The sequence below is a fragment of the Sus scrofa genome, chromosome 2 (assembly GCF_054392235.1).
Source record: "Sus scrofa isolate SSC_HxYL_T2T_F1_AM1 chromosome 2, Sscrofa_HxYL_maternal_Yorkshire_Landrace_v2.0, whole genome shotgun sequence".
In the NCBI taxonomy this organism is placed as follows: domain Eukaryota; kingdom Metazoa; phylum Chordata; class Mammalia; order Artiodactyla; family Suidae; genus Sus; species Sus scrofa.
The window spans coordinates 18,650,965-18,666,187 of NC_139384.1; the positions used below are offsets into that span (position 1 = coordinate 18,650,965).

General features: G+C 38.3%; 1 protein-coding gene across 4 annotated transcripts in view; it reads right to left on the minus strand.

Annotated features, from left to right (window-relative positions):
- Window positions 1-15,223, minus strand: part of CSTPP1 (centriolar satellite-associated tubulin polyglutamylase complex regulator 1) — a 206,858-nt gene that overhangs the window by 119,035 nt on the left and 72,600 nt on the right. Inside the window, exon 3 of one of the 4 annotated variants that reach the window (XM_085009191.1) lies at window positions 947-980. Within the exon in view, the coding sequence (XP_084865317.1) occupies window positions 947-980 (34 nt within the window). 4 annotated transcript variants of the gene reach the window in all.

Here is a 15,223-nt window from a genome sequence, read left to right on the forward strand (position 1 = left end):
CATCTGCAAAAAAGATAATTTTACTTCTTCCTTTCCAATCTGGATATCTTTTTTTTTTTTTTTAATTCTCTCTCTCTCTTTTTTCCCCCCCTTTTCTTCTTCTTTTTTGGCTATGCCTGCAGCATGTGGAAGTTCTCAGGTCAGGGATCAAACCCATGCCAAAGCAGTGACCCAAGTCACTGCAGTTGAAAACACCAGATCCTTAACCAGATGTGTCACAAGGGAACTCCATGACTCTACTTTTCAATGTAAAAAATACTTAATACTTTTTCAAATCGATAGTTAATTAAGTTTACCAATATTTCACACCAAGTTTCATCCTCATTACTGTTTCTGGCACTTTGCTCCTTCTCTCTTGGTTTAGTTATTTTCTTGCTAAAGTGCATCCTTCAAGAAAGGTCCATTTCAATTTTTTGGGTTTGACACCAAAAGCAAAGGCAACAAAAGCCAAAATAAACAACTGGAACTACATCAAACTAAAAAACTTTTGCACAGTATGGGAAACAATCAACAAAATAAAAAGTCTACTAAATGGGAAAATATTTTCAAATCATATTCTGATAAGGAACTAATATCAAACTATATTTTTAAAAAACTCATACAACTCAAGAGCAAAACACCAATCTGATTAAAAAATAGGCAGAAGATCTGAAGAGACATTTTCCCAAAGAAGTCATACAGATAGTCAACAGTTATATGAAAAAGTGCTCAACATCACTAATCATCAGGGAAATGCAAATCAAAACCACAGTGAGACATCACCTCACACCTGCTGGAATGACTATTTTTAAAAAGGGAAGAAATCAAAAGTGTTGGCAAAGAAGTGGAGAAAGGGAATACTTGTGCACTGTTGATGGGGATCTGCACTGTTGGTGGGAATGTAAATTGGTGCAGCCATTATAGAAAACAGTATGAAGGTTCCTCAAAAAATTAAAAATAGAATTACCATATCATCCAGCAGTTCCACTTCTGGGTATTATCTGAAGAAAATAAAAACATTACTTAAAAAGATATCTGTACCCTCATGTTAATTGCAGCATTAGTTATATTATTCAAGATATGGAAGCAATTTAAGTGCCTACTGATGGATGAAGGGATAGAGAAAATGTGGTACATGTACACAAAGGAATATTATTCAGCCATAAAAAGAAGGAAATTTTGCCATTTGCAATAACGTGGATGGAACATGAGGGCATTTCTGTAAGTGAAATAATGTCAGAGAAAGACAAATACTGTATGATCTCACTTATATAAAAATCAAAACAATGCAAAACAAGCTCATAGATAACAGAGAACAGATTGGTGGTTGCCAGAGGTGGGAGTATGGGAGGGCAAAATGGGCAAGAAGAGTCAAAAGGTATAAACTTCAGTTATAAATAAAAGTAATGGGGATTTAATTTACACCATGGTGACTAGAGTTGATGATACTGTATTGCATATATGAAAGCTGTTAAGGGAGTAAATCCAAAAAGTTCTCAGACATCCTGCTGTGGCTCAGCGGTAACGAACCCTACTAGTATCCATTAGGATGCAGGGTGGATCCCTGGCCTTGCTCAGTGGGTTAAGGATACAGCATTGCTGTGAGCTGTGGTGTAGGTCAAAGATGCGGCTTGGATATGGCATTGCTGTGGCTGTGGTGTAGGCCAGCAGCTGCACCTCCAGTTTGACCCCTAGCCAGGGAACTTCTATATGCCACAGGTATAGCCCTAAAAAGGCAAAATAATAATAATAATATTAATAAATTAAAAAGATAAAAAATACATAAAAAGTTCTCATCACAAGAAAAAAATTCTGTAACTATATTTGGTTATGGATATTAACTAGACTTACTTAGGTGATCACTTCACAAAATATACAAATATCAAATCATTATGTTGTACACCTGAAATGAATATAATGTTGTATGTAAATTATACCTCAAATAAAAAAAAATTGAAAGGAAAAAAGGTCCATTTCACAATATATATGTATGTCAAGTCATTATGCTATATACTTTAAACTTATACAGTGTTGTATGTCAATTATATCTCAATAAAACTGGGGAGGAGCTGGAAATTGTTCTAGAGATGAAATAAAGAATGGTCCATAGTCACTTAACCTGGAGTCCTCAGGACCTCTCTGGTTTGTTTGTTTATGTCACACCCACAGCATGTGTAAGTCCCCCAGGCCAGCAATCAAATGAGACCCATAGTAGTGACCTAAACCACTACAGTGACAACCCCAGATCCCTAACCTGCTGTGCCACAGGAGAACTTCAGAACCTCTCTGTTTTAGAAGTGACAACTTTCTGGATTTTATAAAGGCAACATGTTGGACAAATCAGATGTGATATAACACCCCAAACAGGACTGGGGAAGCAGCCCACAGTTAAGCCTATTAAAATTTCCACAATGAAACATATAGTCACACTAAACAGGATTAATTAAGACCCCAAATGGTCTCATAAACTAGTTCAGGTGCCTGCAAATGAGTCCACTGAAAACTTAGCAAAACCAACTTGATTTCTAAGCTTTTTTGATTTCTGAATTTTGAATTTCTGAATATTCACAGAACTGTAATTTACACAAAAGCCTGTGGATGGTAAATATTCTTGGTTTTCATCAGCCTGAAAATATCTTTATTTTATCCTTTGGAGTAATGATTTAACCAGATGGAGAATACCAGATTGCCATTTATCTTCCCTTAGTGCTTTAAAGATACTACTCCATTATTATCTGGCACCTATTGCTGTTGTCAAGATGCCAGCAGTCAAACTTCTGCCATTCTTAATGGAGTTAATCATTCTTACCATTCATATAAGCTATTTTATTTATCATTAATATTCTGCAGATTTTACAATGTGTCTATTGGGTAGGTTTATTTTTGTTTATCTTGCTCTGGACTTTCATCTGAATTAAATTATGTGTTTTGTCAATACTGGAATATTCTCATCCAGTATCTTTTAAAATATTGCTTCTTTGGCATTTATCTATCCTTTTCTTCTAAATCTCCTATTAGATATACACTGTAGCCTCTCAATGTCTCTCACCCCTCCTCTTACAGTTTTCGTCTGTCTTTGTGTTATACTTAGTATTATCGCCCAAATTAAAATATTCTATTACGTCTAGTCTACAGCTCATTCGCTTTCAGGTTTTTTTGCTTTTTTGTTTTTTTTTCCCTACACCCAAGGCATGCAGAAGTTCCTGGGCCAGGAATCAAACCTGCACTCCTGCACTACAGCAGTGACAATTTGGGATCCTTGTCTCACTGAGCTAGCAGAGAACTCCTCTCTCCCAGTTTTTAAAATTCATTAACTTTTTTTTTTTTTTTTTTTTTTGCTTTTTAGGGCTGCACCTGTGGCATATGGAGTTCCCAGGCCAGGGGTCGAATCAGAGCTACTGCTGCCGGCCTACACCACAGCAATGCTGGATCCAAGCCACATCTGCAACCTACACCACAGCTCATGGCAACACGGATCCTTAACCCACTGAGCAAGGCCAGGAATCAAACCCACAACTTCATACTTCATAGTTCCTAGTCAGATTCATTTCTGGTGTGTCATGATGGTAACTCCAAATGTTGACTTTCTTTCTTTCTTTCTTTTTTTTCTCAGGGATGTACCCACAGCATATGGAGGTTCCCAAGCTAGGGGTCTAATCAGAGCTACAGTTTCCAGCCTACACCACAGCCACAGCAACACCAGATCCGAGCTGCCTTTGTGACTAGCACCACAGCTCATGGCAATGCCTGATCCTTAACCCACTGAGTGAGGCCAGGGATCAAACCCACAACCTCACAGTTCCTAGTCAGATTTGTTTCCGTTGTGCCACGATGAGAACTCGTTAACGTTTTTATTTCTAGAATTTTTAATTGGTCCTTTAAAGAATAATACATGGCTTTGTTTCATTTTGCCTGTTCTTTTCTTTCTCCCCTCCCTCCGTGTTTGCTTGCTTCCTTCCTTTCTCTTTTGAGGGCCTATGGAAGTTCCCAGGCTGGGGGTCAAATCTGAGCCATAGCTAATGGCCTACACCACAGCCACTGCAATGGGTGATCTGTGCCTCATCTTCAGTCTACACCACAGCTCACAACAATGATGGATCCTTAACCCACTGAGCGAGGCCAGGGATCGAACCCACATCCTCATGGATGCTAGTCAGGTTTATAACCTGCTGAGTCAGAACAGGAACTCCTTTTTTTGTGTGTGCATTTTGCTTGTTCATATTTCTCCATTTTTGTTCTTTATGTTTTTAAAACAATTTTATTTATTTTTAAAAACTGAAATACAGTTGATTTATACTGTTGTGTTAGTGTCTGGTGTACAGCTAAGTGATTCAGATATATATTTCACATTCTTTTCCATTATTGGTTATTACAAGATATTGAATATGGCTCCCTGTGCTATGAAGTAGGACCTTACTTATCTATTTCTTGTTCTCTCTCTGGCAAGCCAGCCAGGAGATATTCTCTCTTTAAAATTATTACTATTCCTTCTTTTTTTTTTCCCTCTGAGGATCATAAACTTCATTTCAAAGTCAATTTAAAATAATTAAATAGCTTTATTTTCTCTGGAGTAATATATTTCAATTGTTGGGTTTTTATTCACTCCCTTCTTGGCATTAGTTTTTCTAATATGTTTCGGAACTGCAGTGTGCAGACGCAGCTTAAGTGGCAGGCTTTACTCTCTCCACTTGTTTATTCTCTCATTCTCTCCTGGGTACATATCCTAGTTCAGAATCAGGTCTTATGTTGGATGACTTAAGGCTCCATTCCCAATGATTTGGGGGATATTACAGAGACCGTCACTGACTGTTACTGACCACTGAGTTCTGACTAAAAGGCTATCTGCTTCCTCTTGTATTCCTAGGTTTTATATAAGCCAATTCCCAGAGAGTAATAAATTTTTTTTTTCACTCTCCTTTAAAGGGGTGGAGGTGGAAGAGTCTGGCTCCAGTCTTTGCCCTGTGTGTGACACTTTGAGTCTCTACTCTTCCATGAGAAATCAGTGCTCAGTTATTTATATTTGCTTCTGAACCCAGAGTGTAGGAGGCCTATGGTTTTATAGCCCCATTAACATTGTGATTTTGTTTAGTTCCTGGTCCACAGATGAATTTATATTGATTTTACACATGGCTATGCCCTTTAACTTTTCTTTTAGAAAATTTTGTTTATCGTTACCATGTGTTTGGAATGTACAGGAGGACCTAATTACAAACACTGCAAGCCATTATGACCAGAAATCTAAAACAAACTTTCTCCCAGTATTAAAACGCACATCCTTATTATTTTTTCATTGTATTTAACTTAACTTAAATGTTATTAGTCATCAATATTGAGAACAAATTAGTTGTTACCAGAGGGGAAAGGGAGAGAGAGATGGGCAAAATAAATAAGGGGAAAAGCTACAAACTACTGGGGATATAAAATAAATCACTAACAAGGATGTAAAAGCACAGCTCAAGGAATATAATCAATATTTTATAATAACTTTGTAGAAGTGTAATCTATAAAAATACTGAATTAATATTTTGTACATCTGAAACTATAATACTGTAAGTCAACTACACTTCAATGAAAAACATTAAAGAAAAAAAAATGGACCACAAATCTTGGGGGGAAAAAAGTCATCAAGCATACCTCTGAAATCCAACAAAAAAGCTCCTAAAAATATTTTAAAGGCCATACATAAGTATACTATATGCCTGCCTCAAATAGATTTCTCCAAAACCAGGATTCAACCTTCACTGAAAAAAATTTTCATTCTGCTTAAGATGGTAGTTTTTCTCCCTTGAGATTTCAGTACTTTTTATTTTGAAATAATACCAAATTTACAGAAGAGTTATAAGAATAGCACAAAGAATAATTTTTTGTGTGTTTTTGTTTGCTTGTTTTGCTTTTCTATGGCCGCACCCACAGCATATAGAAGTTCCCAGGCTAGGGGCTGAGCAGGACTGCAGCTGCTGGCCTACACCACAGCCACAGCAACGTGGGATCCAAGCCATGTCTGCGACCTACGCCACAGTTCATGGCAATGCCGGATCGTTAACCCACTGAGTGAGGCCAGGGATGGAACCCACATACCCATGAATCCTAGTTGGGTTCGTTAACCACTGAGCCACGAAGGGAACTCCCCACAAAGAATTCTTGAATACCCTTTCCCTAGATTACTTGAATGTGAATATTTTACTACATTTGCTCTCACTACATTATCTCTCTCTCAACCTCTCTCTACTCTCTCTGTCACATCCACATATATATATATACATATTATATTTCAGAACTGTTTAAGAGTAAGTTGTAGACATGATGCTCCTTCACCCCTAAACACAGTATATATTTCCTAAAGAAAATTCTCTGATGTAATAGTACAACAATCAAAATCATAAAATTAATATTGATATATTATTAACTAATCTTCAGATCTTATTAAGATTTCACCAATTGTCTCCTTTATAGGAAAAGAGAATTCAGTTGTCAAGACTTTTCAGTCTCCTTTAATCTGAAACAGTTCCGGAGTCTTTCTTTGTATTTCGTGACACTGACATTTTTAAAGAGTACACACTGTACTCCAATTTAGGTTTGTCTGATGTTTCCTCATGATTAGAGTCAGGTTATAATCCTGCCAAAAGAGTATTGTGATGCTGAGTTTTCCCAGTGCATCATATAAAGAGACACTTGCTATGGATTAGTCTAATTACTGGTGATATTAACTCTGATCATTTAGGTAAAGCAGTGTCTGCCAGGCTCACCCACTGTAAAGTTATCCTTTGTAATTAATAAGTATCTTGAGGGGAGATACTTTGAGGCTGTGGAAATACACTGTTATTCTTCAAATGAACTTTTATTTACTACTTTCAGCATCTATTGATAATTCTTGCCAGAAGCAATAACAATTATGATGATTTTGCCAAATGGTGATTTTTCTCCCCCCTAATTACATCATTTCATCTACATTTATAAGTTGACTTTCTAAAATAAAGAGCAGATACATGTATTTTTATTTTCTGTTCTCTCTTACATAAAAGTAGCATAATACAGTTATTCTTTAGTCCAGTTCATAGGGATCTGATTATTCTTTTTTAAGCTGTCATGAATAAGAAGTTTAGGAACTCTCTGTCTGGATCCTCTGGCCGCAAAAGAACCACAGATATCAAGATAAAATTTTATTTATGGATTATATAATTTTTATCTTAAAATGTATAAATACATTTATTAAAATGAAACTGAAAACAAATGTCTCGAATCCATTTTAACAAGAAAATAAAATTAATTAAATTCCACTGTTTTCCCATTTGCTTAATATTTAATTAACTCTAGAGTAACATATCAAGAAAACAGCATAAACTATGTCAAGAATTAATGATTTTAGGAGTTTCCATCATGGCTAGCAGTAACGAACCAAACTAGTATCCATGAAGATGTGGGTTAGATCCCTGCCCTTGCTCAGTGGGTTAAGAATCTGGTGTTGCCACGAGCTGTGGTGTAGGTCACAGATGAGGCTTGGATCTGGTCTTGCTGTGGCTGTGGCATAGGCCAGCAGCTGTAGCTCTGATTTGACTCCCAGCCTGGGAACTCCATGTGCCGCAGGTTCTGCCCTAAAAAGACAAAAAAAAATTTTCATGATTTTATAATCAGACATTTGTAAACCTGTTACGTAGTGTGAGTTCCTGATTCAATTTCATTTTCTCATTTAATAACAAAGGCTGTCTATAAAGAAAAAAGTCAACAGACTTCTATTTAGTGATATTTATTTTCTCCCGAAAAATTAAAGAAGTTCTAAGAATTTGCTTATGATGTCAAGTCCATATAAACATCTTAATTTTGGATATTAAAAAGCAAAAAGTAAGAATTGATTTAAATTCCTTTGGTGAAGTGGCCAGTAACTCAGGACGACCAAGGAAAGAATTAAATATAAATGTAATCATAGTAGCTTTGTATACATAGCCATTCACATACTATATAAAGAAATAACAAAGAGCAAAAGGACCAAATTAAAATATTCCAGTTCATTTTCAATGTGCCAAGAGGTTCTTCCTTGTTTTTACTCCAAATGAAAACGGCCAATGAGCCTTGACCTACACAGTTATAGTGGATTGCAGCAGGTCAGTCTTCTTAGGCCATTCTCTTATCTTTTTTCTTTCTAAAATCAGACTTGCTCATTAGAGTATACTATCTTCTGTTAGAATTGGGATTGTCTTCTGATGATTGAGATGAGCTTTATTTGCAAGGAAACCTAAACACATCTACCGAAGAAGCAAAACATATGAACAGATCACACTCAGTAATGCAGCACAACTGGCTATACCAAGGTTGGCTTCTGAAAAACAAATAAAATAAAAGATCTAAAACATCTTAGAATCATGATTTTTTTTTTCTTCTTTGGCTGTCCCTGAGCATATGGGAGTTCCTAGGCCAGGGATCAGACCTGAGCCGCATTCATGACCTAAGCCAGTCCTTCCTTATCCCACTGGGCCAGGCCAGGTATCGAACCTGTGTCCCAGTGCTCCCAAGATGCTGCCTGATCCTCCTGATTTAAAGTAACCTTCTATTGCTTCTAGATTCAGAAGGAAAAAAGATCTTCCATATAGAGGGAATGGAGAAGAAACCTTCTGTGGCACATTTCCCACTAATGGATTGGCAAAATTAGCAGACTGGAGTTTTTGCTATTATTTTATTTTATTTTTGGCTGTGGCATGCAGTGGCTTGATGTTGGATCTCAGTTCCCAGACTAGGAATCAAACCAGACTGTAGGGGTGAAAGCACTGAGTCCTAATCACTAGACCACCAGGGAACTCTCTATAGCTTTTGTTCTGCAAAACTCACCAAACCCTAAAGACATATCCCTGTGGCATGATTTGGTCCCCTGATATAATGATCCCTGGATTTGTTCTTTTCTTCCTTGTGAAATTCGGATGAAGCCTAAAGCCCTTAAATGTTTTCTTTTCCATTATCTATCTGCTATAGAATTTGGTAATACTAACCTGATGAGAAATCAGCTTGGCCCATGTTGCAGAGCCCCAAAGCAGTTTAAACAACACATTTGAACAGAAGTTGCTTTACACCAATTTCTTTCTTATAGCGCTACAAAAAAATTTCTGCACAAAAGTTTAATGCAGGAGTTCCCTTGTGACTTAGCAGGTTAAGGATCTGGCATTGTCACTGCCGTGGCTCTGGTTATAGCTGTGGTGTGGGTTTGATCCCTGGCCTGGGAACTTCTGTATGCTGTGGCTGTGGCCAAAGGAAAAAAAAAAATCATTGGTTTACTAAAAAAAAAAAAAAAAAAAAAATCCCAATTTAGGAAGAAATCCAACAGGGACTATCAATCTTCAGTCACTGTCTAGGGACAGGTGAACCAATTTGTGAGAACTGAGCTGCAATGTGGTGAAGTTCTTAATTTCTGTGACAGCAAAAAAACTAAGTCAGAAGCCTATCGGTTCACTCAAATACCTTAAGCATTGGTATTTCATAAAAAAGATTTTTTCCTTTTTTTGCCCGACTGAGTAATCCTCAGTAGCAGAGCTAGTTTTCAGGCCATAACATCAGTGAGATCATATTTTACTGCATTATGAAGAGAAAAATTCAGGAGACAGCCTCACAGGCCCTGAGAGCTATGAAACCTTCTCCAACGAGAAGCATAAGTAATGCTGAATTTTCTTTCCTTGGTTACATCACCAAATGCTCTTTTGTCACCAAACCCCAGAAGGAATCTTAAAGCAGTGGAATAGAGCACTTGTCCCACCCTGGGCTGCTGCCAGGGGAAAGGAGAGCATTTCCAGCGAGGGTGGTGACCAAGCAAATTCTCCGCAGAAGACAAAGCAAAGGATGTCCACTTCATGTGCTGATTCTCTGAAAGTAAACTGCCCTCCACTGGATCTTTGTTTATCATTCAGTGAGGTCTCCTGCTAGAGTTAAAAAATATTTCAAACTCCCTTTTCAAAGCTTCCAATTTCAAAATTTATTGCTGAAGGCCTGGCACACTGTGGTAAACTCCCACTTGCATATCAGCTCCTTACTTACTTGTATCAATGGAGAAGCAAGATGATTCATTAACATCTGCTTACCCCTTGAAGTTTTAATTGTTAAGGAACATCTCTTTTATATGGTTGTTTACTCCATGTCAAGAGAAACAGGCAAATACATGTACCTCAGGATTGGAAATCAGTGCACAGAGCACTGGGAGAAAATTACTACATAATACTCTTTAAAGTATGTTAGAAATTTAAATTACAAAAAGACAACATAGCAATTTAGAAAATGCTTTTCATATGCTATGAAAAACAGGAAATAAAATAGTGTGTACATTGTAATTTTAACTACATTAAAAGAGGTCTGCATAAGGAAAATGATAAAAAATTTAAAAAACAGCTGTATTTACTGACTGTATTAGGGTTGTTGGCTTCTAATTGATTTCTTCCTCTGTCTTCCAAATATTCTGCAATATTATGTTAAATTTTTGTATGAAAACATTTTTTTAACAACAGTTACCATAATTCTCTAGTTTTTCTCATTCCTACAAGGCCTCTAAATAGATCTCTTGCTAACAGAACTTCCAGGAACTTGCCTAATTTCACTTGAAATCTAGAAGAGAACTTGTGTTTTCATGATTTCTCTGGGGAAACATCCCCTAGGCTTACAGGAAAAGTTTCTGGACAAAGAATGCTCTTCTTTAGAATGTGGCAGTTTTCTCTTATGTCTCACATCCCACTACATGTTACAGCTCACATACTTTCTTATGTAGTCTCTAAACTTGTCATCTGTGATTTCCTTCTCTCAGCTCTAGCTTTCAAGCTCTGTATCTCTTTTGTCAACTGGCTCATCCTATCTCTACCACATTTTTTTCTGTGCTGCAGGTAAGGCTCCCCTTAGTCGTCCTCTGAGAGATCCTGCCATTCCTTCCCACAGAGTGATTACTCTCTACTTCCAGACCTCAAAACAGCTTTTGTCTGATTTCCTGCCAGATCACACCATTGTATTCTCATTTAATTTCTTGTCCATTTACTTCTTTAGCTTTTTCAACTCAAAATGAATTTCCTCCTACATTTTTCCCTCCCATCGCATGTCTGAGCTCTGTACAGCACTAGATGACATTTTAAGGAAAATTCTATTTTCTGCCTACAGCTATGGCTTTTAGGTTCTTTTATATCACCCTTTTGGTCTTACTAGGATCCCCCAAATGTTCCCATTTGTATCGCCTGCAGATTTCACTGAAAACCTGACACTATTTTTATTTTTTTGTCTTTTTTCTTTTTAGGGCCGCGTCCACAGTATATGGAGGTTCCCAGGCTAAGGGTCTAATCAGAGCTATTGCTGCTGGCCTGTGCCAGAGCCACAGCAATGCCAGATCCTTAACCCACTGAGCAAGGCCAGGGAGCGAACCCGCAACTTCATGGTTCCTAGATGGATTCGTTTCCTCTGCACCATGATGGGAACTCCCCCAACACTATTTTTAATGGTTTATTATTATTACTAACATTATTATTACTATTTGGCTGTGCCTGCGGCATACATAAGTTCCCGAGCCAGGGTTCATATCAGGAACCAAAGCCATAACAGTGACAACACTAGCTCCTTAATGCAGTGAGCCACCAGGGAACTCCTATGGGTCCTTTAAATGTTAAAAATACTTTCCTTGCTACCACCCTATAAAGAGCTGAAGGCACCACATTTATTAACTCTCTTGGTTCAAAGTCCAGCAAGTAATTCTCAACCCACCCTTTGTTCTTGTTCAAGATGATATGAGTTAGGTTGAAAAAAAGAAGCTTCTTACAAATGCTTTAGTCATAGGCCAAAGTCTTCCTGGATATGATCATAATTCAAAATGATAATAAAATTGAAGGGGTGTTGGGATGCAGGGTTTGTTCTGTTAGAGCCACAAATATCACACTTGCAGCTGCTGATTCCATTCTCTTCTGGGTTATCAACTCCTCTTGTCATGTCTTATGTCACATTACTACCATGATTTCCAGAGTCATCTTCTTTGTGTTATTTTTTATTTTATTTCCATAGTTAGTCTTACTTTTTAGAAAATAAATGCAACTTCTTTCAGTAGTTATGTGTACTTATCTTTTAAAGTTACTGATAAATTCATACATATTTTTAAAGTGCTCATTTTCCTGACTTTAGTTGAAAGCTCTTTTGTGTTCTTTTACCTTTCCAAGTTCAAGTTCATTCTTTCCAATTTCTTGCATTAGCCAGGAACTCCTAAAATAACAGAGCTCTAGGCATATGTGATTAAAGTAGCTTTAATGATTCAATGGTCCATGATGGAAAAAAGTCAGTTTCTTCCTGATATCTTTTAGAAATCCCTTCAAATATTCTTTTTTTCTTCTTTTTAGGGCTGTACCTGAGGCATATGGAAGTTCCCAGTCTATGGGTCAAATCGGAGCTGCAGCTGCCAGCCTATGCCACAGCCACAGCAACTGGGGATCTGAGCCGCATCTTTGACCTACACTGAAGCTTGTGGCAATGCCATATCGTTAACCCACTGAGGGAGGCCAAGGATCAAACCCACTTCCTTATGGACAACGTTGGGTTCTTAACCCACTGAGCCACAATGGGAACTCCCAAATTTTCTTATTAACTCATCAGATTTGATTTGTTTTCTTATTTCCAACAGAGAATTTTATTTCTAAAGATATATGAGGAAAGAACTCCAGACAGTGGGCAGGTTTTTGCACAAAACTCTTGTAAACACATAAGAATCTAATATGTTATCTGGTTAATGATTTCAGAGAAAGAGGTGCCAAAGTTTCTGAAGAACCTGAAGTAGTCAGTTGAGGAAGTCTTTTTTTTTTTTTTCCTCTTCTTTTTTAGGGCCTTGCTTGCGGCCCTAAAGTTCCTGGGCTGGGGCTGAATTAGAGCTGCAGCTGCTGGCCTAGGCCACAGCCATAGCAAAGCCAGATTCAAGCCACATATGAGACTTACACTGCAGCTTGTGGCAATGCTAGATCCTTAATCCACTGAGCGAGGCCAGGGATCAAACCTGACTCCTCATGGACACTATGTCGGGTTGTTAACCTGCTGAGCCACATCAGGAATTTCCACTTGAGTAAGTCTTAAAGGAAGAACAACATAAAAATTTAACAAGGGGCTACCCTGTTCCTGAAACACCTGTTTGTCAGATGAAGTCTTGAACTCATTCACACAAAACTTTCTCTGGGACATAAACCTTCTTAATACTGATTTATTTTAGAACATTAATACTCTCTAATTCTCTACTTGGTGCCATTTAACCAACTACCAATCTTCTAAAAAACAAACGACACTTTTTTTTTTTTTTTTGGCATTTTAGGGCTGCACTCACGGCATATGTAAGTTCCCAGGCTAGGGGTCCAATCAGAGCTATAGTTGCTGGCCTACACCACAACCACACCAACTCAGGATCCACGCTGCGTCTAAGACCTACACCACAGCTCATTGGCAACACTGGATCCCTGACCCATTGAGTGAGGCCAAGGATCGAACCACATACAATAGCCAAAAAGTGGAAGCAACTGTGAAATGTCCATCAACAGGTGAATGAATAAAGAAAATGTGATATATGCACACAACAAAATATAATTTAGCCTCAAAAAGGAAGGCAATTCTTTTTTTGTTGTTGTTGTTTTTGGCCTAGCTTATGGCATCCAAAAGTTTCCAGGCTAAGGATCAAACCGGCACTATAGCAGTGACAATACCTGATCTTCAACTCACTGAGCCATCAGGGAACTCCAGAAAGGAAGGCAATTCTTTTTTTTTTTTCTTTTTTTTTTTTTGTCTTTTTGCTTTTTCTAGGGCTGCTCCCGCGGCATATGGAGGTTCCCAAGCTAGGGGTCCAATCAGAGCTATAGCCGCTGGCCTACGCCAGAGCCACAGCAATGCTGGATCCGAGCCGCGTCTGCAACCTACACCACAGCTCATGGCAACGCCGGATCCTTTAACCCACTGAGCAAGGCCAGGGATGGAACCCGCAACCTCATGGTTCCTAGTCGGATTCCTTAACCATGACAGGAACTCCAGGAAGGCAATTCTGATACATACTACGACATGGATGAACCTCAAGGACATTACACTAAATTAAATAAGTCAGTCACAAAAAGACAAACATTATATGACTCTACTTCTATGTAAAAGAGTAGTCAAATTCATAGAGATAGAAAGTCGAATGGTGGTTATCAATGGATGGAAGAGGAAGAAATGAGGATTTGGTGTTTACTGGGTACAAAGTCAGTCTGGGAAGATGAAAAAGTTCTGGAGATAGATTGATGATGGTTGCAAAACAATGCAGAGTCCCCTTGTGGAGCAGCAGGTTAGGGACGCAGCATTGTTTCCTGCAGAGGCTCAGAGCATGCTGTAGGGTGGGTTCAATCCCTGGCCAAGGAATTTTCTCATGCCTCAGTTGTGGACAGCAAACAAAAACCCCCAATGTGAACGTACTTAATGTTACAGAAATGTAGAGTTAAAAATGGTTAAAATGGTAAATTTTAAGTTATATATATTTCACCACGATAAAAAATAAAGAAATGAAGATACTGGTTAAGATGATGGCAGTAACATTATCTTAACCAGGATGTACCCAGTATGCATATTTTCAGAACGGCTTGATGGAATGAGAAACTGGAAGTCATAATCAAAACATTTTTTAGAGTGGTTCTAAAAGTAAGAATTACCTCCACTTCGCTACTGAAAGTGTGAACCAAGGAAGCACTGGGATCACTTAGAAGCCTGTTCGAAATCAGAATCTGAGGCCCCATCCCAGAACTACTAAATCCAATTCTGCCTTTTCACAAAGATCCCCAAGTGATTCACATACACACAAAAGTCTGAGAAGCACTGGGCAAAATCCTATCACTTTTTTTTTTCTTTTGTCTTTTTGCCATTTCTTGGGCCGCCCTGCAGCATATGGAGGTTCCCAGGCTAGGGGTCTAATCGGAGCTGTAGCCACCAGCCTACGCCAGAGCCACAGCAACGAGGGATCCGAGCCGCGTCTGCATCCTACACCACAGCTCACGGCAACGCCGGATCCTTTACCCACTGAGCAAGGGCAGGGACTGAACCCGCAACCTCATGGTTCCTAGTCGGATTAGTTAACCACTGCGCCACGACGGGAACTCCCCTATCACTTTTTAGCTGTGTGACTCTGGGCCAGGTACTTAACCACTTTGTGCCTCAGTTATTTTTTGCCTGCAAAATGGCGATAAGAGGAATGAATGCTTATTATATGAGGTTGCCAAAGATTAAATGTGATAATAATGGCTGTTGTACAATG